This window comes from Carcharhinus amblyrhynchos, chromosome 9 (assembly GCF_965287045.1).
Source record: "Carcharhinus amblyrhynchos chromosome 9, sCarAmb.v2.hapA, whole genome shotgun sequence".
Classification (NCBI taxonomy): Eukaryota; Metazoa; Chordata; class Chondrichthyes; order Carcharhiniformes; family Carcharhinidae; genus Carcharhinus; species Carcharhinus amblyrhynchos.
This window is the reverse complement of record NC_137332.1, coordinates 2,589,917-2,617,162: the sequence shown is the minus strand read 5'-3', so window position 1 is coordinate 2,617,162 and position 27,246 is coordinate 2,589,917. Positions and strand designations below refer to the sequence as shown.

At 43.2% G+C, this 27,246-nt stretch overlaps 2 protein-coding genes across 2 annotated transcripts in view; one reads left to right on the top strand and one right to left on the bottom strand.

The window, feature by feature from the left end:
• lrriq3 (leucine-rich repeats and IQ motif containing 3) overlaps positions 1 to 3,614 on the bottom strand; it is an 80,144-nt gene extending 76,530 nt beyond the window's left edge. The window contains exons 1-2 of the mRNA XM_080196448.1: positions 3,476 to 3,614; positions 1,906 to 2,078 (exon numbers count right to left, since the gene is read on the bottom strand). Of these exons, the coding sequence (XP_080052574.1) occupies positions 1,906 to 2,078; positions 3,476 to 3,614 (312 nt within the window). The remainder of the gene's footprint in view (positions 1 to 1,905; positions 2,079 to 3,475) is intronic.
• Positions 3,615 to 3,658: 44 nt separating this feature from the next.
• The window catches only part of tnni3k (TNNI3 interacting kinase), an 88,910-nt gene continuing 65,322 nt past the window's right edge, over positions 3,659 to 27,246 (top strand). Inside the window, exons 1-5 of the mRNA XM_080195074.1 lie at positions 3,659 to 3,781; positions 13,138 to 13,246; positions 16,147 to 16,232; positions 21,040 to 21,137; positions 22,468 to 22,578. Of these exons, the coding sequence (XP_080051200.1) occupies positions 3,742 to 3,781; positions 13,138 to 13,246; positions 16,147 to 16,232; positions 21,040 to 21,137; positions 22,468 to 22,578 (444 nt within the window). The 5' untranslated portion in view covers positions 3,659 to 3,741. The remainder of the gene's footprint in view (positions 3,782 to 13,137; positions 13,247 to 16,146; positions 16,233 to 21,039; positions 21,138 to 22,467; positions 22,579 to 27,246) is intronic.

Sequence of the window (27,246 nt, the reverse complement as noted above, 5' to 3'; positions counted from 1 at the left end):
TGAAAAGGAAAATTTGTGATGCTTTGGGAAAAGAGCTGGGGTTAGCGACTCATTAGTTCTTTCAAAGAACTGTCACAGACCGATGGACTGTTTAGCTCCCTGGGCATCCTATAATTTTATTTTGAAATTGATGTTTCTAAAATAAATTTAATTTCCCTGTATTTGTGTGAGTCACTGAATCCAGCTTGTTTTAATCAAACTCTTCACTTCCCATTCATATTGTACAATACACTGAAGATCTCTTCATCCTTTCACCTCTTTGCATTGTCACCGATCATGCAAATAGCTGGAATGGCAATATAAACTTTATTAAACTGTTTCAACCATATACTTTATGGTTTACTGGTTTCAACATTGATTTTCATTATTTCAGATCAGAACGACTTCTTTGTATTCAGGTAGCAGCTGTTAGTAATGATATTGTTCTTATTGCTTCTCCACATCCATTATTTGTTTATTTACCCCATCGTTCATTTTGCAACTTAATAACTCCCACTATGCATACTATCTAAAAGACCTCTTTTTGTTCTTTACTTCCTCCTCACGCACCCCTCACTAATCTCTCCCTCAATGTCAACAAAACGAAGGAAAGCGTCATTGACTTCAGGAAATGCAGTGGAGTACATGCCCCCTGTCTACATTAGTGGCGACGAAGTAGAAATGGCTGAGAGCATCACGTTTTTAGGTGTCCAGATCGTCAACCACCTGTCTTGGTTCCCCCATGCCAACACTATTTAAGAAAGCCCATCAATGCCTTTACTTTCTTAGAAGACTAAGGAAATTTGGCATGTCCGCTACAATTCTCACTAACTTTTACTGATGCAGCATAGAAAGCATTCTTTCTGGTTGTATCACAGCTTGGTATGGGCTCCTGCTCTGCTCAAGGCTGCAAGAAACTACAAAGGGTTGTGAATGAAGCCCAGTCCATCAGGCAAATCAGCGTCCCACCTATTGACTCTGTTACATTTCCCACTGTTTTGGAAAAGCAGCCACTATAATTAAGGACCCAATGCATCCCAGACATTCTCTCTTCCACCTTCTGTCAGGAAAAAGATAGAAAAGTCTGGGGCCACATACCAACTGAGTCAAGAACAGCTTAAAATTTTGAATGGACTGGACTACCTCACACTAAGTTGATCTTTTTCTACACCCTATCTATGACTCTAACACTACATTCTGCACTCTTCTTTACGAATGGTATGTTTTGTCTGTATAGCACACAAGAAACAATACTTTTCACTATAATAATAAAAAATATAAAACGTGACAATAATAAATCAAAAATCATCTTTGGTTCTGAAATCTTAATCCTCTGACCCTCTCCAAAGATGCTACCTGATTTGTTGAGTGTTTTTATTTCAGATTTCCATCATCTGGAGGTTTTTGCTTTATTAAACTGTTCCTATTCTGTGCATTCACAACTACAAAAACATCCCTGTGTCTCCCTGTCTTGGTGCCCTTATCACTCTTTGTTTTCAGTCACACCTTTATCAGTCTCTCTCTGAGTAGAGTATGTTAGCTGCCAATGTAAAACTCCACCTGTAGTTTTCCCAAATACTGAATCTTAAACCAATCTCAGAAGCAGAAGTAAATCCTTAAAATGCTGGAAGGACTTAGTAGGCCTGGCAGCATTCTTGGAGGGAGAAACAGAGTTGGATTAGATTTTTACCAGCTCTTTGTGGATGAGCTGGAAGGTGGGAAGGCTGGCAAAATGGCAGGGGAAGGTGTCCGCCCACCATCAACCATCCTCCTGTAGCCTGATGGAACTACTTAAATGGCTGATTCTGGGCCTCTTCCTGCTTCTGTGAGCTATTTACCTGAATCAGGAAGGCTCCACCGCAACATTTCATACCTCTCTCATTGCCTAATCTTGCCTTCCTGGCACCCCATCCAAGCCACAAATACCTGTCTTGGCAGGTACGTTGACACACTTTCATCCTCCAGGTGCAGCTCCTTTAGACACACTGCCGCTGAATTGCTGGCTGTCCAATCGAGTGGCAACTCTTGGGGCTGCTCCACAATTCTTAGTAGCCTCTCCAATCCAGCCGCTGTCACTGAAGTTAAACGTAGCCTCGGGTCTCACCTAAATGGGACAGCACTTCTGCTGCCTACACACCTTTCACGCCGATGTGTAAGGCCAATGATAGTCTGTCTGAATACTTTGCATCAAGTGCCAGTTGTTATTACAAATGACCCAAAAATAACTAGCATTGGATTCTACTGGCTGAACGGAGGCCAGCCCAGTTCACTTTGAATATGTTATCTAATCAGCTTCTCTGTAACTAATGCAGTGCAGAGTTCAGGTCTCTGCTTGCAGAAAATTATATTAAACGACTGGAGGGAGTGCAGAGTATGTTTAGAAGGATGTTACAGAACAGAGATCATGTGAGAATAAAAACATCAACGGGGCAGGAGTCAGGTTTTTTTGCTCCCTAAACCTGCCCCACTATTCAATGAAAAGACTGATCTGCGTCTTTGGAACTGACTTCCAAAAGAGTTATGTTGGATTTGAAATGTTAACTTTTCTTTCCACAGCTGCTGCCAAAACTGCCGAGATTTTCCAGCACTTTCTGTTCATCAGTTTGAATATGCTGTCAACAATTGAACACCCATATCACAACCCTTTGAGTGAAGAAGCTTCTTCTCATCCAAAATGGTTATCCCCTAGCTCTAAACTCCTCAGCGAGGGAATGTCTTAGCATCCAGCCTGTCCATCTTCATCAAAATCATGTATGTTGCAAAGAGATCACTCCCCTTTTTTTAAACTCCAGAGTGTGGGATCATTTTATTCAATCTCTTCATCGGGCAACACTTTAATCTCAGGAATTAATCCAGTGAACTTTTGTTTCACCTCCTCCATGGCAGGTTTTACTTACTCTTGTACTCCAAGCTCCCTTGAGGTCAGAACCATATGCCATTGCCTTCCCAATTGCTTGTTGTACCCACCATGTAAATGATTGTAGTTTTTAATCCAATTCCTCTGATTGGGGTATGGAATACCTACTCACCATTTAAACCATATTGTTTTTCCAACCAAAGTTAATAGCTTCAGATTTTCCCACGTTATATCTATCACCTTCAAATTTCACTCCCTCCACAACTGCAAGACAGTGTCAGAGGTCTAGATCATAGAATCCCTACAGTACAGAAAGAGGCCATTCAGCCCATTGAGTCTGTATTGACCACAATCCCACCCAGACCCTATTCCCATAATCCCACACATTTACCCTGCTAATCCCTCTGACAATAGAGTCAATTTAACATGGCCAATTAACCCAACCCGCACATCTTTGGACTGTGGGAGGAAATCAGAGCACCCGGAAGAAACCCATGCAGACACAGGGAGAATGTGCAAACTCCACACAGACAGTGACCCGAGGCTGGAATTGAACCCGGGTCCCTGGCACTGTGAGGCAGCTGTGCTAACTACTGCGCCGTCATGCCACCCCAATAGTTTGGCTGAATAACCTCTTACTTAACTGGAGATGTTGGGTAATTTTATGGAAGTGTTGCTTGGTAACTTTAGGACTTTGACAGGTCCCAGCTGCTGCTTTGATTTTGAGGCCCGTGCGACACAGGGAGCTTTGTTTTGTCCTGCGATTGTATTCCAACATTCCAGCTAGAGCCTTGGTTTATTTTTAGCTGAGTTTATCAGCAGTGTCACACTGAGGAAAACACTTTTATTGTCAGGGAGAGTGGGAGTCAGGTTCTGTTTTCTCAAAAGCAACAGAAAGAAACGTAATGGGAAACTACAAATCCAGGCCGAACCAGACCTGCACAGGTAAAATAATCTTTCTGTGACTGGAGAAAATGTTGATGTGAAGATTCAAGCAGTCAGTACGTGGTTTTTGCTCATCTTGGGGTTAAGGAAATTTCAGGCTTTGTGACTAGCGTGTTGGAGCATATGATAGGCTAATCCCCTCTGTAATATTGTATTCATATTTACTGTTTAACAACCGCCCTTTAGCAACCACCCCACCACCTCCCCCCCCCCCCCCGCCCCCCCCCCCCCCCCCCCCCCCCCCGCCCCCCGCCCCCCCGCCCCCCCAGATTATCAATGCTGAACTCTCAGCTTCCAGGTTTGATAGTCATTCCGTGCTCAACAGCAGGTGTAGGCCATTCAGCCCCTCAGGCCTGCTCCATCATTCAATAAGGTCATCGCTGATCTGATCTTGGTCTCAATTTCACACTCTTACCCTCCCCTGTATTATTCAAAAATCTGCCCATCTTAGTCTTGAATGTATTCAATGAGTCAACCTCCAGAATTCTCTCGAGTAGAGAATTTGGAAAGATTCACAAGAGTCCTCCCTGTTGCAAGGGTAAATAAAGGACATCAAGCATATTCTGCAGCAGGAAGGGTGTAAACCAGAAGTTGTGATACAAATAGAGTGGGAAGGTATTGATGTCTGGAAAGCAGGCTAAAAATAAGGCCATTAGAGGATGATACCCAGAGCCCCAGGGAGGGTTAGTGAGTGGCTTGAAGCATAGTTCAGGAGAAAGGGCTTCAGATTCTTGAGGCATTGGGACCTTGCAGGAGATACCAGTTCAAAAGGGTCAAGGCCAACAAAAAAGGGTGTAATAGCAGAGCATTTAGAAAGACATAATATAATCAAGCAGATCCAGCATGGCTTCATGAAAGGGAAATCGTGGCTGATAAATGTATCAGATTCTTTGACATGATAATAAGCAGCATACATAAAGGGGAACCAGTAAATGTCATATACTTATGTTTCCAAAAAAAAGCATTCAATGAAGTATTGCACAAAAGGCTGCTAAATAAGATAGAGTTCATAGTGGATAGTGGATTGGCTAACTGACGAAAGACACAGGGTTGGGATAAGAGGGGCATTTTCAAGATGGCAACCTGTAACTAATGCCAGAAGGATAGATGCTGGAATGTTCCAATGAATCACACTGATGAAGGAAGTGAATGTACAATTGCCAAGTTTGCGGATGACACAAAAATAGATAGGAAGACAAGTGGTGAAGATGAACGAAGTCTGTAGAGGGATGTAGACAGGGTAAGTGAATACTTAGCAGATGGAACACAATGTAGGAAAATGTGAAGTTATGCATTTTGGTAGGAAAAAGGAGTTTAACAGATCAGTAATGATCTCATTGAATGGCAGTACAGACTCAATGGGCTACTTCTGCTCATATGTCTTATGGCTGTGGGTTGCAGCTGACCAGTGTCCATGGTGGGGAAGTTCACTAGTGTCACTGGGAAGGGTTTAAATTGGCAAGGGGGTGAGAATCAGCATGTTCAAGTGAAAAGGTATAAGGTGCATAAAGAAATAAGAGTGTTGAATAGTACTAGTGAAGGAAACAATACAATATTATACAGGGGCAGTAATATTCAAGTAGGGGGTAGGGTCTATCAGAGATGTACAAAATAATTTGCGGATTGATTCAAAAGATGTCAGCATGGTTCTCAATGAGTATTTCGTCTCCACTGGGAGGGATGCAGACATTCTAGTTGAGGAGAAGTATGAAATGTTATATGCAATAAGCATATTGAGAGAGGAGGTACAGGAGGGAGTGGCAATCCTGAAGGTGGATAAGTCACCAGGCCCAGCTGGATTGTACCTGAAGCTGTTGAAGTAGGCAGGGGAGAAAATGACGAATGTTCTGAGGATCATTTTCCAATCCACACTATTAAAGGCAAGGTCCCCATGGTGTCTGGTCATTTTGAGGGATCAACTTCTGAAAGGGCCACATGATATCAGGAATGCATCGTATGCACCTTGATTTGAAACCATGTGTGTCAAAAGAGCTTGAGCTGATCATTTAAGCTGGGCGTCTATTGTGGGGAATCCAAGTGATCATTCCTTCTAGTCTGCATGCAAGAGTTCTTGAAGAACATGCTTGTATAGTCCAGATGATAGAATTGGCACATAGTTATATTTGGTGGTCTGGTCTGGTCTGGGTACTCAGCTTGAAGAAAAAGTGGGCCAGCAGAGAAATAAGCAGCACATCACTGTTATCTTCTTTACACCCTTGGGAAATAGCTTAAATGTCATGACACTATTGCATATAAATTTTGCTATTCCATTTGAGGGTAACATGCTCTTAGTCATAATTGACGTGCACTCAAAGTGGCCAGAAGTTGTTGAGATCTCCTACAGCTGAAAAAAATACTTGATAAATCTGTGATGGGAGTTATGTACTTGCTTCCGATAGTTGTAAGGTGTGGGGCATGAAATACATCATGAGTTAAAGAAAGGCAAGGTTACAGTTGTCACTGGGAACTTCAGTATGCAGGTGGACTGGGAAAATTAGGTTGAGAGTGGATCTCAAGAAAAAGAATTTGTGCAATGTCGATGAGATGGCTTTTTGGAGCAACTTGTGGTAAAGCCCATTAGGGAACAGAGAATTCTGGATTTGATGATGTGTAATGAGGCAGACTTGGTAAGTGAGCTTAAGCTGAAGGAACCCTTAGGAGGCATTCATCATAATATGATAGAATTCACCCTGCAGTTTGAGAGGAAGAAGCTGGAATCAGATATAACAGGATTGCAATTCAGTAAAGGCAACTACAGAGGCATGAAAGAGCAACTGGCCAGAGTTGATTGGGGGAGGAGCCCAGCTGGAAAGATGGTAGAACAAAAACGGCAGGAGTTTCTGGCAATGATTCAGGAGACACAACAAAATTTCATCCCAAGGAAGAAGATACTCAACGGATAGGTCAGAAAAACCATTGGCTGGTTTGTCTGACTTCAGTGATGGAAAAATTATTTAAAACAATTCGGGGAGACAGGATAAGGAGTAACTTAGAAAGCCACAGATTGATCAGGGATAGTCAACATGGTTTTATTAGGGAAAGTAATGACTCACTAAGTTAATAGAAATGTTTGCGCAATTAACAAGGAGGATTGATGAGAGTACTGCATTGGATATTGTCTATGTGGATTTGTGTAAGGCATTTGACAAGGTCCTACTATGGTAGACTACCAGAAAAGTGAGATCCCATGGGATACAGGGAAAAAATGGCAAATAGAATTCAATCTGGAAAAGTGTGAGATCATACTTTAGGGAGTGCAAACAACGCAAGGGAATACTCGATAAACTGGAAGATATTCAGAAGAGTGAGGAGGTGAGAGACCTTGGAGTACATATTCACAGGTCCTTGAACGTGGCAGGAAAGGTGGGCAAGGTGGTCAAGAAAGCATATGGGATGCTTTTATGAGATGAGCTATTGAATACCAAAGCTGGGTGTAATGATGGAACTGTACAAAACAGTGGTTAGGCCACAGCTGGAGCTTTGTGTACAGTTCTGGTTACCGCATTACTGGAAGGACATAACTGCTCTTGAGAGAGTTCAGAGGAGATTCACAAAAATGTTTCCTGGGCTCGGAAATTGCAGCTATGGAGAGAGATTGGATAGGTTAGGGTTGTTTTTCTTAGAACGGAGAAGGCTGAGGAGGTGAACTAATTGAGGTTTACAAAATTATGAGGGGCCTGGATAGGCAGGAAAACTTGTTTCCCCTCATGGGGGAGTTCAATTACCGGAGGACAAAGATTTAAAATGGTTGGTAGAAGAAATGGAGGGGACATGAGGAAAAGTGTTTTTCACTGAGAGGGTGGTGGGAGTCTGGAACTCGCTGCTGAAGTTGGTGGTTGAAGCTGAAACATTCAACTCATTTAAAAGTACCAGGATCTGCATCTGTGCTGGAACCTGCCTGGCTATGGACTGGGTGCTGGAAAATGGGATTGAAATGAGCAGCTAACTTGTTTTTCCTCTTGTTTGGTCAGTGAGACACAATGGGCTGAATGGCCTCTTTCTTCAGCATAAACATATTAAGATTATGTGGGATCTACAAAGGGTTATTTGGAACCAAGGATTGACAGGAAAACCTGTTTTGGAACAATACGGAACTGTAATTCTTTAAGTAAGAGCAGCTGCACGAACAGGCTGGGCATTTTCCAACAATGGGGACAGTAAAAGGAATGAAAGCTAAAGCTTCTCAGATGGTGAAGGAGATAGAGAATATGATGAACTAATGAAATGGGTGAATGATGCATGTCAGGTGAGCTCTTCAGGTGACAAGCAAAAGCTGCGACGGAAAGCAAAGAGGTATCTCAGAATGACAAGGAGAGAACATGGGTAACAAATTTGTTCCTAAATGAATATTTCTCTTCTGTATTTATTGATGAGGTAAAGATGGCAAATTTCCTTCCTTAAAGGGCAGATTCGTGAAGCAGCTGGGTTTTCACAACAATCAATGATAGTTTCATGTTCACCGTTACGTAGACTAGCTTCATATTCCAGGTTTAAATTCCACCAGCTGCCACAATGGGATTTGAGCCCAAGTCCCACGAGCATTATCCTGGGTCTCGGAATGATGAGTTCAATCATCACTGCATCAACTTTTTCCCGGGCACCCAAAAATCTTCTACTAGCAAGAAAATACTAAGCAGGTAGTAAAAGCAAAAAAGTTGGATCTACTTGAATGTGCAGGGCAAGGCTAGAATACATATTAAGTTATTTTTATTATTGGTATTTACTAAGGAAAGTGATACTAATAAAATATCATTAGGAGTAGTAATGATCGAGGTAATGGTGCAGATTGATAGACTAGATGTATTAGAAATTTATCAACAACTTTTAAATAAATTTAAATTTCTAATTATTCATGAAATGGATGACATGACAAGATTTTATGTTTCAAGACCTTTATTGGAACAAAAGGCTGAAGTCACTATTAACTTTATACTGGGTGAGATTCCGGCCTCCCCTCAGCGTATTTCTCAGTGACGAGAGACAGAGCACCATTTGCTGGCAGTGGGATTTTCTCGTCCTGCCTCTGCCAATGGGAATTCCCATTGAAACTATCCCAAGTCACTGGGAAATCCACAGCACAGGGAGTGCTGCTGGCAGGACCAAAGAATCCTACTAACGTGAACGGCTAGACAATCCAAGCCATAAACTTGAAGGCAATCTCTCTTTTAAACTATGAGATAGAATACTCAGCTTTTTATTACAGCACAACCTAAAAAACACTCTTCACAGATATACTTCATTCTATTCTCCCAGAATTAATCCTGGGGGTTGAATTATCATCCTTTCCTTTCTCGGCCTGGGATCTGGGAACCTCAGGACTGTCTCTCACAGGGCATTTCCCTCCTGGAGGGTTTTCCTCTAAAGCAAGTTAGGCAAATCTTCTGCCCTCATTTTATCTCCATATGAATTTTGTCTTCTCAATTCAAGTGCAAACTCCCTCAAGGATCAATCCTTGCCATCTGCCTACTGTGAACCATGATGCCTATCACTCCTCCCCATCTTTTGGATCCTGGCAGGCAAAAATTCACTGCGAATTTTCATGGGTAGCTTAAACTCTTCCCGTCTCAAAGCCCATCTCCCTGCAATGTGAATAATATGGGCCTTGTATCCACATAAAAGAGCTGATTAGTTATCCTTGAAACTCTAACTCTGTTTTATCTTGAAAGTAAATCGTTGCGTTAAAGTACAATTGTTTACCACCCAACATTCTCAACACTCTTTTGCAGAGTCATAGTTTATTCACTGTTATTACATAAGCTGATGGTATTTTCTCCAAGTGTAAACATCTTGCAGCTTCTTCTCAGTGGAACAATTTGTCCCGATTTAATCTCTAACAATCAAACCAAACAGACAGTGAGTGTGATAGCAATTGATAGATGGAATTTAATGCAGAGAGTTGTGAGATAATGCATTTTGACAAAAGGTATAGGGAGAGGCAATATAGACTTAATGATATCGTTTTAAACAATGTGCAGGGACTGAGGGTCCTGTGGGTCCATGTGAGCAAATCTTTGAAGGTGGCAGGACATCTGGAGAGAGTTGTAAACAAAACCTGAGGGATCTTGGCCTTTATAAACAAATAATTAGCACAAAAGCAGGGAACTTATACTGAACATTTAAAAACTTCTGATTAGATCACAACTTAGAGTACTGCTTCCATTTCGAGCCAACACACTTTAGGATGGGTGGAAACATTCTTGAGAGTACACAAGGGAGGTTTACCAGATGGTTCCAGGGATTTTAGCTTCAAGTTTAAGTTGGAGAGAAGCTGGTGTTGTCTTTGGATTGAGGAGAGATTTGACAGATGTATGCAAGATTATGGAAGGTTTAGAAATGTGTTCACAGAAAAGGGGGATTCTTTAACTGTTGATACATGAACAAAAGGACAGCTTAAAGGTAATGGCCCAATAACTCTGTGGGTGGGAATTTCCAGCCTCTCTCACCCCAAAACCAGAAAATCCCACCTGAGGTGAACTGACCTTTCAATGATCTGCCTTTACCTGCTCTGATTCCCATGATGGGCAGGATGGTAAAATTCATCCCTATAACTCTAAGAAAAATAAATTAAGAACATAAGAACATAAGAAATAGGAGCAGGAGTAGGCCATCTAGATCCTTGACCCTGCCCCGCCATTCAATAAGATCATGGCTGATCTGTTGTGGCTCAGTTCCACATTCCCGCCCTCTCCCCATAACCCTTAATCCCCTTGCCTATCAAAAACCTATCAACCGCGTCTTAAAAATATTGAGCGAGGCAGCCTCCACCACTTCAACGGGCAGAGAATTCCAGAGATTCACCACCCTTTGAGTGAAGAAGTTCCTCCTCAACTCCGTTCTAAACCGCCCCCCCTTTATCTTGAGGCTGTGCCCCCTAGTCCTACTGTCCTTTCTGAGCAGGAAGAGCCTCTCCACCTCTATCCTATCCATCCCATTCAACATCTTATATGTCTCAATGAGATCTCCCCTCATTCTTCTAAACTCTAACGAGTACAAGCCTAGTTTATTCAGCCTCTCCTCATAGTTTAACCCCCTCAACTCTGGAATCAGCCTAGTAAACCTCCTCTGCACTCCCTCCAAGGCCAAAATATCCTTGCATAAGTGCGGCGACCAAAACTGCGCACAGTACTCCAGCTGCGGCCTCACCAGTGCCCTATACAGCTGCAGCAAGACCTCCCTACTTTTATATTCAATCCCCCTCGCTATGAAGGCCAGCGTCCCATTCACCTTCCTGACCACCTGCTGCACCTGCAGGCTGGGTTTTTGCGACTCATGCACAAGGACCCCGAGGTCCCTCTGCACCGTCGCATGCTGCAGTTTTTCACCACGTAAGTAATAGTCCTTCCTACCATTATTCCTATGAAAGTGGACAACCTCACATTTGCCAACATTAAATTCCATTTGCCAGTTCCTGGCCCATTCGCCCAGCCTATCTAGATCCTTCTGCAGACTCTCCACACCCTCCGCACAATTTGCCGTTCCACCAATCTTGGTGTCATCAGCAAATTTCGACACTATACACTCGGTTCCCTCCTCCAGATCATCTATATAAATGGTAAATAGCTGAGGCCCTAGCACCGACCCCTGGGGCACTCCACTAGTCACCAACCGCCAATCCGAATAGCACCCATTGACCCCCACTCTCTGCCTCCTATTTGACAGCCAATCCTCTATCCTCATCAAATTCCTCCTCATCTTCAGCTTAAACAGTCATCCCTTTAGTTTGAAACTCTGCCACCTAGTTCCAGATTCCCCCATAAGGGGAAAATCATCTCAGCATTTACCCTGTCAAGTGCCCTCAGGATTTTATGTTTCAACAAGATTATCTCTTATTCTTCTAAACTCCAAGGAGTAGAGGCCCATCCTTTCCTCATAAGACAACTCCTTCATCCCAGAAATCAGTCTAGTGAATCTTCTCTAAACTGCCTCCAATCTGAGTAAATCCTTAAATAAGGAGACCAAAATTATGCAGTACATCCTGCTCAGTTGTCGGAAGGATAACAATTAGAATGGGATTGACTTGTGCTATGGTTCAGGTTAGAAACTCCAAAGTATTTTCTGAAGCCTGCCTGAATCATAAATTTAGCATTTTGAATTTGGCAAGAATCAGCGTGAGATGTTCCATTTTACGTGTGATTCAAAAGAACCACTAGGGAGCTTTTATCAAACAAAGTTTATTTAAGAATGTAGTTAACATGTACAGAAAGAAAATTAGCAACAACTTTATCAATTACAAACAAGAAAGAAAACAACTACTGTAATGTATAACCCTTAATGAATGTCTCTAAAGTACTCCAATTAAAACCAAAACCCATATACAGTAGATTTAACATAGCACAGACTAGGGCTCACATAATACTGGGATCGAAGCTGTAGTTGAATTCTGCAGTCAAATGCTCTTGAGACTCAGAATAGTTTGAAGACAGACAGCTTTCAAAAACACCAGAGACTCTCTGGTCCAACCCCCAAAAATAATAGATTTTCACCCTTCAGGAAACCAACACAACTTTCAAAGCAACAGGGAGAGAGGGAAAACACTTTTTTTAGCTTGCTGTCCCTTCTAAAACTCATCTCAAACCTGCATCTCCAAACTGAAACTGCAAATCAATCCTTGTCACCTGCCCAGTTTTTTTCTCTTCCCCAACACTGACATGGGCAGCACGGTAGCACAGTGATTAGCACTGCTGCTTCACAGCTCCAGGGTCCTGGGTTCAATTCCTGGCTCGGGTCACTGTCTGTGTGGAGTTGGCATGTTGTCCTCGTGTCTGCATGGGTTTCCTCCGGGTGCTCCGGTTTCCTTCCACAGTCAAAAGATGTGCGGATTAAGTTGATTGGCCGTGCTAAGAAATTGCTCCTTAGTGTCCAGGGATGCATAGGTTAGAGGGATTAGTGGATATAATGTGTAGGGATATGGGGGTAGGGCCTGGGTGGGATTATGTTTGGTGCAGACTCGATGGACTGAAGGGCCTCTTTCTGCACTTTCTGCACTAGTGCACTTTCTGCACTATGATTCTACGATCACCTAAGGCTGTGAGCATGAATTGAAAAAAACTCTTAAAGGTACACTAACATCACACTTGCTGGACTATGATGAAAGAGCTTGGAAAATAGGGCTAATTGGATAGCTATTTCAAACAGTCAGCACAGACATGATGGGCTGAATAACATTCTATGCAGTAAGATTCTATGACTACATGCTGGCTGGTGTAAACCAGCTTCATGTGGTTGAGGGTATGAGAGGATAAGGGGTGCCCACAATACCATACCCCAGCGAGAAGCCACCAGCTTCAGAAGGAGAAGGAGGCAAGGAAACTGATGAGAAAAAATGTATTTTAAGTAAAATGTACCATTTTCCCCAGATGAGTGGAAGAAGAAAGTGAGTGAATCTTATGCTGCGGTGATTGAAAGACTGGAGGATGATTTGTGTATTAAAGACAATGAACTCCTTGAACTCAAGCACGTCTTCAGGTGAGGAGGGAAAGTGATGTTATTTAGAAATTTTTTGGAATTTGTGAGAATCAGATATAACCCCCTGGTGCTCTAATTGACCATGAACTGAGCTTTCATCCCTGTGTTAGTTCCATCACAGTGAGAAATAGAACAGCACGCTGTATATCCTGACTTAATGGCCAGGGGACTGGGGCTCTGGGTTGCACCATAGAAAGCATTCTTTCTGGTTGTATCACAGTTTGGTATGGCTTCTGCTCTGTCCAAGAACGCAATAAACTCCAACATGTTGTGAGTGTCGCCCAATCCATCACTCAAACCAGCCTCCCATCCATTGACTCTGTCTACACTTCCTGCTGCCTCGGGAAAAGCAGCCAGCATAATTAAGGACCTCGTGTACCCCGGATATTCTCTCTTCCACCTTCTTCCGTCAGGAAAAAGATGGAAAAGTCTGAGGTCACGTACCAACTGACTCAAGAACGGCTCTTTCCCTGCTGCTGTCGGACTTTTGAATGGATCTATTTCGCATTAAGTTGATCTTTCTCTACACCCTAGCTATGACTGTAACACTACATTCTGCACCCTCTCCTTTTCTTCTCTATGAATGGTATGCTTTGTCTGTATAGCGTGCAAGAAACAATACTTTTCACTCTATGTTAATACATGTGACAATAATAAATCAAAATCAAATCAAATGATTTTCATGATCAAATATCTGGATACATGAAGATGGTGCTGGAAAATTACCACTTAAGAACATAAGAACATAAGAACATAAGAAATAGGAGCAGGAGTAGGCCATCTGGCCCTTCGAGCCTGCCCCGCCATTCAATAAGATCATGGCTGATCTGTCGTGGCTCAGTTCCACTTTCCCGCCCTCTCCCCATAACCCTTAATCCCCTCTCTTATCAAAAACCCATCAACCCGCTTCTTAAAAATATTTAGCGAGGCAGCCTCCACCACTTCAACGGGCAGAGAATTCCAGAGATTCACCACCCTTTGAGTGAAGAAGTTCCTCCTCAACTCCGTTCTGAACCGCCCCCCCTTTATCTTGAGGCTGTGCCCCCTAGTCCTACTGTCTTTTTTGAGCGGGAAGAGTCTTTCCACCTCTATCCTATCCATCCCATTCATCATCTTATACGTCTCAATGAGATCTCCCCTCATTCTTCTAAACTCTAACGAGTACAAGCCTAGTTTATTCAGCCTCTCCTCATAGCTCAACCCCCTCAACTCCGGTATCAGCCTAGTAAACCTCCTCTGCACTCCCTCCAAGGCCAAAATATCCTTGCGCAGGTGCGGCGCCCAAAACTGCACACAGTACTCCAGCTGCGGCCTCACCAATGCCCTATACAGCTGCAGCAAGACCTCCCTACTTTTATATTCAATCCCCCTCGCTATGAAGGCCAGCATCCCATTCGCCTTCCTGACCACCTGCTGCACCTGCAGGCTGGGTTTTTGCGACTCATGCACAAGGACCCCGAGGTCCCTCTGCACCGTCGCCTGCTGCAGTTTTTCGCCACGTAAGTAATAGTCCTTCCTACCATTCTTCCTACCAAAGTGGACCACCTCACACTTGCCAACATTAAATTCCATTTGCCATTTCCTGGCCCATTCGCCCAGCCTATCTAGATCCTTCTGCAGACTCTCCACACCCTCCGCACAATTTGCCTTTCCCCCAATCTTGGTGTCATCAGCAAATTTCGACACCCTACACTCGGTTCCCTCCTCCAGATCATCTATATAAATGGTAAATAGCTGAGGCCCCAGCACCGACCCCTGGGGCACCCCACTAGTCACCAACCGCCAATCCGAATAGCACCCATTGACCCCCACTCTCTGCCTCCTATTTGACAACCAATCCTCTATCCACGCTAACACCCTACCCCCAACTCCATGTCCTCTGACCTTCTGCAGTAACCTCTTGTGAGGTACCTTATCAAACGCCTTCTGAAAATCCAGAAAGACCACATCCACCGGCTCTCCTCTATCCACTGCCCTAGACACATCCTCATAGAACTCCAGTAAATTTGTCAGACACGACTTCCCTTTAATGAAACCGTGTTGCGTCTGCCCTATCAAGCAATTCCCTTCAAGATGCCTCGCAATTTCCTCCTTAATGACGGATTCTAACATTTTACCTACCACAGACGTTAAACTAACCGGCCTGTAATTCCCCGCCTTTTGCCTGGCACCCTTCTTAAACAACGGCGTAACATTAGCCGTTTTCCAATCCTCCGGCACTTCCCCGGAATCCAGCGACGTCTGGAAAATAACCACCAAGGCATCCACTATCACCTCCGCCATTTCTTTCAGAACCCTCGGATGCATTCCATCCGGTCCTGGGGACTTGTCCACAATCAGCCCCTCCAGTCTGTCGCGCACCACCTCTCTAGTAACAGTAATGTCATTAAGACCCTCCAGTCCTACCACCTTTCCATCGCTAACACCCGGCAAATTATTCACGTCCTCCTCCGTGAAGACAGAAACAAAAAAGTTATTCAAGACCTTAGCCATATCCCCATCCCCTACCACTAGGTCCCCTTTCTCATCCGCTAAGGGACCAACGTTCACCCTAGCCAGCCTCTTCCTTTTTATATATTTATAAAAACTCTTGCTATCCTTTTTTATATTAAGTGCTAGCCCAGCTTCATAGCTTCTTCTACCCTCCTTTATCAACTTTTTTGTCAATCTTTGTTGACATTTAAACCTTTCCCAATCCTCTTCTCGCCCACTGCTCTTAGCTACTCTAAATTCCTCCGCTTTTAATTTAACACTCCCATTTAATGGCCCAATTTCCCATTTAATTGTAAAGTGGGAGAAACTGAAAGGGATGAGATAAAGAAAAGTTTTTGCTTTCAAATTGAACCATTTATATTTTCTGTGCTGTGGTTTTATATCCTGGAAAATATGTTTCTTTTCAGTTCAGACGAAGCCTTCAGTAAAGTAAACTTGAACTACCGGACGAAGAATGGGTTATCTCTTCTTCATCTCTGCTGCATTTGTGACGGTGAGTCACCTCCGGACTCAACTATTCTGACAGTCACCTGGTCAGCCTCCCACTCTCAACCTCCCTACCTCTGCACCTCCTTCCTCCTGTAGGACACTCCTTAAAGCTGAACACTTTGACCAGACACATGGTCTAATATCTCCAGTGTGGCTCAATATCAGAATTTGTCTGATAATGCTGCGAGAAAGTGTTTCAGGAGATTTTACAAGAATCATGTAACTTACAACACAGAGGGAGACCATTCAGCCCACCATGCCTGTGCTGGCTTTTTTAAAGGGCAATTGAATTAATCCCACTCCCACTGATCTTTCCCCACAGCTCTGCAAATCTTTCTTTTTCAGCTATCTCTCCAATTCTCTTTTGAAAGTTATTGTTGAATCTGCTTCCACCAAGCAGCGCATTCCAAATCACAACAACTCACTGCATCAAATAAATTCCCCTCATCTCCCCCTCTGGTTCTTTTCCTGATTCTCTTCAATCTGTGTCCCTCTGGTTACCCACCCTCCTGTCACTACAAACCACTTTTTCCTGATTTACTCCATGAAAAGGCAGCACAGTGACACAGTGGTTAGCATTGCTGCCTCACAGTTCCAAAGACCTGGGTTTGATTTCCAGCTTGGGTCTCTGTCTGTGTGGAGTTTGCACATTCTCCCCGTGCCTGTGTGGGTTTTCTCCGGGTGCTCCGGTTTCCTCCCACAATCCAAAGATGTGCGGGATAGGTACATTGGCCATGTTAAATTGTCCCTTAGTGTCCTAGGATGTGTAGGTTACAGGGATTAGTGGGTAAATATGTGGGGTTACGGGGATAGGGCCTGAGTGGGATTGTGGTTGGTGCAGACTCCTTGGGCTGAATGGCTTCCTTCTGCACTGCAGGGATGCTATGATATCTAAAACCCTTCCTGATTTTGAACACCTCTATTAAATCTTCTCTTAACCTCTCTGCTCGAAGGAGAGATTCCCTAGTCTCTCCACATTCACTGAAGTCCCTCATCCCAGCTCCTATTTTTTGCATAAAATGTTAAATCAGGCCCCATCTGCCCTCTTGGGTGGATGTGAAAAATCCCATTTCAAAGAAGAGAAGATCTTCCCAGTGCCCCAGAGCCAGTATCGATTCCTTGACCAATGACACTAAACTAAACTGATTTCCTGATCAATATCACATTGCTGTTTATCACGTCTTGTTGTGGGCAAATTGACTGTCACATTTCCTTTATTCCTGCAGTAAATGCACTTAACAAGTATTTTATTGATCCTTTCGAATGTTCTGATGGTGTGAAAGTTGATACGTAACGGCAGTGTGGGTCAACCCACAGAACATGGACTGCAGAGATTCAAGAAGGCAGTTCACTACCACCTTCTCAAGGGCAAATAGGGATGGGCAATAAATGCTGGCCAGCCAGAGATGCCCATGTTCCATGAGTAAATTAAAAAAAGTGAAACGCAAATTTGTATCTTCTCTTTTTTCACTTTAATAAATTTCTTCAAAGCTCTAACATTCATCCTAAAGTATGGTGCCTAGATTTGGACACAATACTCTAGCTGGGGTCTTACCAGTGATTTATGAAGCTCTATAATGGCAAGTTGTTTCTGAGAGTTGAACCTTTAAATTGCTCATTCCGATGGAAGGAGACTTTCAATCTCCCACCCTGGCTAAGCTGATATAATGTTCTAAATTGCTTTTATTTGTCTTTTCGTTCATCCTTCCCCCTGGGCAGTTTTCCAGCAGGTTGGCTTTCCATGTTTATTCATTCTGGGGATGTGAGCATCACTGTCAAGGTTCACACTTATTGACCATCACCAGTTGCCCATGAGATGTTTAGTAGAGCTACCTTGTTGTATTTTGAGAGACAGGATCTACAGCCATTCAGAGGCACAAGGACTGATGAGGGACAATCAGCATGGCTTTGTGAGTGGAAAATCATGTCTCACAAATTTGATTGAGTTTTTTGAAAGGGTAACCAAGAAGGTGGATGAGGGCAATGCAGTTGATGTTGTCTACATGGACTTTAGCAAGGCCTTCGACAAGGTACCACATGGTAGGTTGTTGCATAAGGTTAAATGTCACGGGATCCAGGGTGAGGTATCTAAATGGATACAAAATTGGCTTCTTGACAGAAGCCAGAGGGTAGTTATAGAGAGTTGTTTTTCAGACTGGAGGCCTGTGACCAGTGGTGTGCCTCAGGGATCAGTGCTGGGTTCACTGTTATTTGTCATTTATATTAATGATTTGGATGAGAATGTAGGAGGCATGGTTTGTAAGTTTGCAGATGACACCAAGATTGGTGGCATAGTGGACAGTGAAGAAAGTTATCTCCAATTGCAACGGGATCTTGATCAATTGGGCCAGTGGGCTGACGAATGCAGGTGGAGTTTAATTTAGATAATTGTGAGGTGATGCATTTTGGTAGATTGAACCCAGGGCAGGACTTACTCAGTTAATGGTAGGGCATTGGGGAGAGTTACAGAACAAAGAGATCTAGGAATACATGTTCATAGCTCCTTGAAAGTGGAGTCACAGGTGGACAGGGTGGTGAAGAAGGCATTTGGCATGCTTGGTTTCATCGGTCAGAACATTGAATACAGGAGTTGGAATATCTTGTTGAAGTTGTACAAGACATTGGTAAGGCCACACTTGGAATACTGTTTGCAGTTCTGGTCACCCTATTATAGAAAGGATATTATTAAATTAGAAAGAGTGCAGGAAAGATTTACTAGGATGCTACCAGGACTTGATGGTTTGGGTTATAAGGAGAGGCTGGATGGACTGGGACTTTTTTCTCTGGAGTGTAGGAGGCTGAGGGGTGATCTTATAGAGGGCTATAACATAATGAGGGGCATAGATCAGCTAGATAGTCAATATCTTTTCCCAAAGCTAGGGGAGCCTAAAACTAGAGGGCATAGGTTTAAGGTGAGAGGGGAGAGATACAAAAGTGTCCAGAGGAGCAATTTTTTTACATAGAGCGTGGTGAGTGTCTGGAACAAGCTGCCAGAGGTAGTAGTAGAGGCAGGTACAATTTTGTCTTTTAAAAAGCATTTAGATAGTTACATGGGTACGATGGGTATAGAGGGATATGTGCCAAGTGCAGGCAATTGGGATTAGCTTAGGGGTTTTAAAAAAAAGGCCAGGATGGACAAGTTGGGCCGAAGAGTCTGTTTCCATGCTGTAAATCTCTATGACTCTGTGACTCTTTTACTGTTGCAATCTGAGCAGTGAGTTATTGTTATGATAATTATGCATCTTGCTTGACCATTTCAGAGAGCAATTAAGAGCCAAACACATTTCTGTGGCTCTGGAGTCACATGTAGGCCAGACCGGTGTAATGGTTGAGGTTAGAAACTCCAAAGGGTTTTATGAAGGCTGCCTGAATTACAAATTTTGCATCTTGAATTTGTCTAGGATAAGCATGAGATGTTTCACTTCAGGTGTGATTCAAATGACCAGTGGGGAGCTTTTATCAAACAAAGTTTATTTAAGAGTATAGTTAACATATATAATAGGGAAAGTAGCAAGAACGTTATCAATTATAAACAAGAACCAAAACAGCCAAGTATAACTCTTAATGAATGTATCTAATGTGTTCCAATTAAAACCAAAATCTAACAAACAAAACCCTTTTCACAGATTTATCACTACACAGGCTAAAGCACACTCAATACTGGAATCCAATTCCCTGGATTGAATGCTGATTTCAAATACCTTGCAAAGTCAGAGGAGCTTGTAACCTTCAAAACACTGAAATATAGATTTTTTACTGCAGGATGGCAAACAATAAGGTGAGGGGGCCAGGTTTAAAGGAGGTGTACGAGGCAGATTTTTCTACAGAGAGTGGTGGGTGCCTAGAACTCATTGCTGGGGGAGGTAGTGGAAGCAGGTATGGTAGTGACTCTTAAAGGGTGTCTTGACAAATACATGAATAGGATGGGAATAGAGGGATATGGTCTGCAGAAGGGTACCGGGTTTTAGTTAAGTCGGGCAGCATGGTCGGTGCAGGCTAGGAGGACCAAAGGGCCTGTTCCTGTGCTGTAATTTTTTTTTGCTCTTTGTAAGATGTGCTTTCAACTAACTGGTAAAACTCTCAAAATAAAAACAGAGAGAGACACTTCTTTCAGCAATGCTGCTAACACTGCAGCCAAAACAAAACTAAGAAACAATCCTTGTCACATGACTGGCACACAGTTTATTTTCTATATCTCCTCCCATCAATGACATTATCTAAGGCTTTGAGCTGCAGAGATCTTGATTTAAAAAAAATCTCTTAAGGGACACTAACGTCACACGGGGTAAGAATGGCAGCTTTTCTTCCTTTCTTGACATAATGAACCAGATAATTTTAAGACTATTCAATAGCTTTAAAATTTCTTAGATTAGCTTTTCATTCTCAGAGAATCATAGAATCTCTTCAGTACAAAAGGAGGCTATTCGATGCATCAAGCTTGCATCGACAACAACCCCACCAAGGCTCCATTCCTGTAACCTGACGCATTTACTCTGCTAAGCCCCCTGACACAAAGGGATAATTTAACATGGCCAGTCCACCTAACCTGCATATCTTTACATCTTTGGAGCGTGGGAGGAAACCGAAGCACATGGGGAGAATTTGCAAACTCCACACAATGACCAGAATTGAACCCTGACACTGTCAGACACCAGTGCTAACCATTCTGCCGCCCGTTCTAGATTTATTTAATTAGCTGAATTCATGTGGCATTTATAGTCTTTGACTCATGCCTCAGGGTGATTATTCCGGCTTTCAGTAGCTTTACCACTGTACTCAGTATTTCAACATGAAATATTGTTTCTTGAAAGGTACCAAGTCCCATGTCAGGACCCTGATGCTGAAAGGTCTTCGTCCTTCCAGGCTGACAAGGAATGGATTCACGGCATTACATCTGGCTGCTTTCAAGGTGAGTGCAGGAACTAGAGAAATATCCAACAGTTTCACCCATTCTGGTGAGATGTACATTGGATTCTCTCTGCTTGTGACATGTAAATATGCAGCAGGAGAATGAGGCCATTTAGTCCCTCAAACAAGTTCCACAGTTTGGTTAGATTATGGCTGATCTGTATCTTAGTTTTATCTGCTCACCTTAACCTCCTTACTGAACAAAAATCTATCAATCTCACAACTGAAATTTTCAATTGACCCCAGCCTTTTTGGGGAAGAGAGTTCCAGGTAAGGTGAGAGTGGCTGCCCTTGACATTGAGGCAGAATTCGACAAGTGTGGCATCAAGGAACCCAGCAGAACTGGAAGGTCAATGGGAATCAGGGAAACCTCTCCACTTATTGGAACATGTCAGAGGCCGGGAATCCTGCGGCGAGTAAGTCAGCTCCTGACTCCCCAGTGCTGTTCACCATCTTCAAGGCCCAAGTCAGGAGTGTGATGGAATACTTTCCAGTAGCCTCGATGAGTGCAGCCTAACAACACTCAAGAAACTTGGTGCTATCCAAGACAACATTCACTCCCTCTACCCTTAATGAACAGTAACAGCCTTGTTTTAGACTCCAACACCAAAGGAACTAGCTTCACCAGGCTGGATTTTCAGGCCAAGGAGGCCCCAAAACTGAAAAATCCCACCTGAGGTCAACAGACCTCTGCATGGTCGGATGTTCTGCCCGCTACAATTCCCATGGCGGGCAAGAAGGGAAAATTCTGCCCGAAGTATAAACATTTATTTGAAGCCAATATTATTGGATTAACATTTACTGTGTGTGTGAGACAGGCTCTTTGAATAATCGGATAGATACATATAAGATGCTGTTTAATAATCTTAGCTCAAATCACAGATTTAAACTGTCGAAACTACATCCCCCCTGAGTAAAAAGGAAGAGCATGCAGGGTTATGGACTGAAAGCCATAAAATGGAACTAGTTGAATTGCTAACCTGGAGAGCTGGAACAGATGGACCAAATGGCCTCATTCTGTACCTGAACAAATCTGTGATTCAGTGATAAGTGAAATTAGATGGATTCTGTGGGTGAATGGAGGGATTTGGAGTGACAGGAATGCAGACAGCTCTTGCAGCTGAAAGAGACTCTGAGTTTGAGGTTTTATTGCAGGAAGTTTTGAATAATTATGGTGCAGTGGCATTGTGGTTTTGTGCTGATCTAGAGGAGGGAGGATTCCCCCTGCCTCAGCAAAGCTAACATCACTCCGAGACACTCCATGGTTCTGATTGGGTTCTAGCTGAGAGTCTGCTAAATTAAAAATAAACCAATTGTTTGTTGATCTGCAGGACAGCGCAGAGCTGGTCACTGCCTTACTCCATGGAGGAGCTGACATTCAGCAGGTTGGCTATGGAGCCCTGACTGCTCTTCATATCGCCACCATCGCTGCAAACAATGAGGTAAGGATTCACTCTTGAAACAACAATCGCAACCTGCATTTATATTGCATCTTTGACATTGTAAAATGAACAGTTATGTTGTCAACTGCCTGACCCCTACGTTATGGAATTCCTGCCCTAACCTCCCCCTCCCCTCTCTCTCTCTCTCTCTCCCTCCCTCCCTCTCCCCACTCTCTGCCTCTCTCTTTCTCTCTCCTTCCCTTTCTCCCCCTCCCTCTCTTTCCCTCCCTCTCTCCCTCCCTCTCTCCCTCCCCCCTCTCTCTTTCTCTCTCTCCCCCTCTTTCTCTCTCTTTCACTCCCTTCTTCCCTCCCTCTCTCTATCCCTTTCTCACACTCCCTCCTTCTCTCTCTACCCCCTCTCTCTCTTTTTCCTCCACCCCTCTCTGTCTCCCTCCCCTTCCTCTCTCTCTGTTGCTCCTTGTCTCCCTCTCCACCCAGCTCTGTCTGTCTCTCTCTCTCCCTCCCTCTCTCTCACTCCTTTATAGAACATAGAACATAGAACATAGAACACTACAGCACAAACAGGCCCTTCGGCCCACAAGTTGCGCCGATCACATCATCACCTACCAACCTACAGACCTATCTATAACCCTCAATCTCATTAAACCCCATATACTCATCCAGAAGTCTTTTAAAAGACCCCAGCGAGTTCGCCTCCACCACCACTGACGGCAGCCGATTCCATTCACTCACCACCCTCTGAGTGAAAAACTTACCCCTAACATCACTTCTGAACCTCCCTCCCCGCACCTTAAATCTGTGTCCTCTCGTAGCGACCATTTCAAACCGGGGAAATAGCCTCTGAGAGTCCACCCTATCTATTCCTCTCAACGTTTTATAAACTTCTATCAGGTCGCCTCTCAACCTTCGTCTCTCCAGGGAAAAGAGTCCCAGCTCCCTCAACCTAACTTCATAAGGCATGCCTCCCAGTCCAGGCAACATCCTTGTAAATCTCCTCTGCACCCTTTCAATAGCTTCTACATCCTTTATGATGCTCCTTGACCAAGCTTTTGGTCATCTGTCCCTGAAACCGTAGCTCTGTGTCAAATGTTGTTAGATAGTTGTTCCTGTGAAATATCTGGGACATTTAGATGGTGATGTATAAATGTAAGTTGTTAAATATCTTATCTGGCAGTTTGTGTGTGTTTGAGGGAGCAGCCAAGACTTTAAACCTGCTCCCCTGGTGGCTTAGACAATTGTGACAATCAGTAACAGTGCTCATGATACGATTGGCTTGTTGTAAAAGCCCATCTGATTTGGGGAAGGAAATCTAGTGTCCTTACCTGGTGTGGACTACAAGTAACTCCTAATCAAAGGAATGCATTAATGACTTACTCGACCTCTGCAATTGCCTAGCAAGACATTCAGTTGCATTTAAGAGGATGGCTTTTTAAAAAAGTTATACTTTAATGGGATGAGGTTGTCCCTGCCAAGGCCATTCTTGTTTTGGTCCATCACTAATTGCCCTTGAACTTAGAGGCTTCTGAGGCCAATTCAGAGGGAAGTTAAGAGTCAACCATATTGTTGTCACACGTTGGCCAGACTGGGTAAGGACAGCAGATTTCCTCTCCTTAAGGCTCGCATGGTAAATGTTGGCCTTTGCCAGCAATGCCCACATCCCGTGAATAATTAAGAGAAAAACTCCTTGTAGAGTATTGAGATTAACTTAAGTTAACACAAAGACTTGTGACTACAGTATCCTGGTAAAAGACATTCTTTATTGACCAGCGTACGCTAGGAGAAAAGGACTGGGTGGTCCAACACTTCTTTGAAGTTACATCACAGTGCCAACACAATTATACATCTTCTAAATGACATTTTACCCATCCTCTGGCCATCCCAGTCGGAAATTAACCAATTATTGTTAGTGCAGATCAATCATCGTTAGTAAATCTAATATAACTTTTGATGTGATTTGATTTATTATTATCACATGTATTAGGATACAGTGAAAAGTATTGTTTCTTGTGCGCTATACAGACAAAGCATACCGATCATAGAGAAAGAAAGGAGAGAGTGCAGAATGTAGTGTTACAGTCACAGCTGGGGTGTAGAGAAAGATCAACTTAATGCGAGGCAGGTCCATTCAAAAGTCTGACAGCAGCAGGGAAGAAGCTGTTCTTGAGTCATTTGATACGTGACCTCAGACTTTTGTATCTTTTTCTGATGGAAGAAGGTGGAAGAGAGAATGTCTGGGTGCGTGGGGTCCTTAATTATGCTGGCTGCTTTGCCGAGGCAGCAGGAAGTGTAGACAAGTCAGTAGCTGAGAGGCTGGTTTGAGTGATTGATTGGGCTACATTCATGACCTTTTGTAGTTCTTTGTTGTTTTGGACAGAGCAGAAGCCATACCAAGCTGTGATACAACTTGGCCAGTTATAGGTATTCTCTGACAGCATGGGAACAATAAGTTCTAGTGGTTTCTGCCTGACTTTCCCATGGCCACCTATTGCCTGTTCCAGCCTTTCTTATCTGGTTAAAGTCTTTGTCTATTCATTAAGCCATCTGAGTTCGCTAGCTTTGCTCTTGGCTCATGAATTTTCTGTTCATAAGGAATGTCTAGGGTCCATGCCGATAAGAGCTATGCTTTTGTGATGTATTGTTATAAAGAGTGTGGTTCATTTTACTGGACTATTTTCCCATGATGCCTTAGAACTCTGTGCCATTAGCCAAGCTGCAACACACTTTTCAGAAATATATGTTTAAATTCTTTAATTGTGGTTTTATGTGTTTCAATGCAGAAAATACCTCTGTAAAGTGTATACATAAGGCAGTCTGTGATTCTAATCCTAAATTAATCCATTCTGTTTTAATAGTCTTTGTTAGTGTTTTAGGCCCAGGGTATTTCATATTCCTCTAACATTCCCTCAGTAGCTTTTCAAAGTTAAATTCCTATCATGGATTACCCTTTTAATAAGAGAAATCAGAGATAGTCTTAAAGCCAAAGAGAAGGGATATAAATTGGCCAGAAAAAGCAGCAAACCTGAGAACTGGGAGAAATTTAAAATCTAACAGAGAAGGACAAAGGATTTAATTCAGAAGGAGAAAATAGAATACGAGAATAAGCTGGCAGAAAATACAAAAACTGACTGCAAAACCCTCCATAGATATGTGAAGAGAAAAAGACTGGTGAAGTCAAATGTAGGTCCCTTACAGTTAGAATCAGGTGAATTCATAATGGAGAACAAACAGATCTTCCAGAAATACCAGGAGACAGAGGGACTAGCATGAGGAGAACTAAAATTTAAGGTGCAGGGAGGAAAGTACAGAAGTGATGTTAGGAGTAAGTTTTTCACTCAGAGGGTGGTGAGTGAATGGAATCGGCTGCCGTCAGTGGTGGTGGAGGTGAACTCGCTGGGGTCTTTTAAAAGACTTCTAGATGAGTATATGGGGTTTAATGGGATTGGGGGTTATAGATAGGTTTATAGATTGGTAGGTGTTGATGTGATCGGTGCAACTCGTGGGCCGAAGGGCCTGTTTGTGCTGTAGTGTTCTATGTTCTATGTAGAAGAAATCCTTATTAGTCAGGAAACTGCATTGGGGAAATTTCTGGGATTAAAACGCAATAAATCTCCAGGGCCTGATGCTCTGTATCCCAGAGGACTCAAGGAAGTGGCCCTAGAAATAGTGGATGCATTGGCGATCATTTTCCAGCATTCTATAGACGCTGGAAGAATTCCAGTAGATTGGAAGGTAGCTAATGTAACCCCACTTTTTGAAAAAGGATGGAGAGAGAAAACAGAGAATTATAGACCGGTTATCCTGACATTGGTGGAAAAAAGTGCTGGAGTCAATTATTAAGGATGTAATGACTGAGTATTTGGAAAGCAGTGACATGATTGGTCCAAGTCAGCACGGATTCACTAAAGGGAAGTTGTACTTGACAAATCTTCTGGAACTTTTTTGAGGATGTGACCAGTAGAGTGGACAAGAGTGAACCAATGGATGTTATGTATCTGGACTTTCAAAAGGCTTTTGACAAGGTCCCACACAAAAGATTTGTGAATAAAATTAAAACTCATGGTATTGGGGGTAATATTTTGACGTGGATCGAGAACTGGTTGACAGGCAGGAAGCAGAGAGTGGGAATAAACAGGTCCTTTTCAGAATGGCAGGCAGTGACTAGTGGGGTACCGCATGGTTCAGTGCTAGGATCTCAGCTATTCACAATATACATTAATGATTTAGATGAAGGAATTGAATGCAATATCTCCAAATTTGCAGGTGTCACTAAGTTGGATAGCAGTGTGTGCTGTGAGGAGGATGCTAAGAGGCTGCAGGGTGTCTTGGACAAGCTGGCTAAGTGGGCAAATACTTGGTAAATGCAATATAATGTGGATAAATGTGAGGATATCCACTCGGGAGGCAAAAACAGGAAGATTCTTATCTGAAATGGTGGCAGTCTAGGAAAAGGGGAAATGCAACATGACCTGGGTGTCATAGTGGAACAGTCGCTGAAGGTTGGTGTGCAGATACGGCAGGCAGTGAGGAAAGTTAATGGCATGCTGGCCTTCACAGCAAAAAGATTTGAGTATCGGAGTAAGGACGTCTTGCTACAGTTAGTACCTTGAGTATTGTGTGCAGTTTTGGTCTCCTAGTCTGAGGAAGGACATTCTGGATATTGAGGGAGTCCAGCGAAGGTTCACCAGACTGATTCCTGGAATGGCAGGA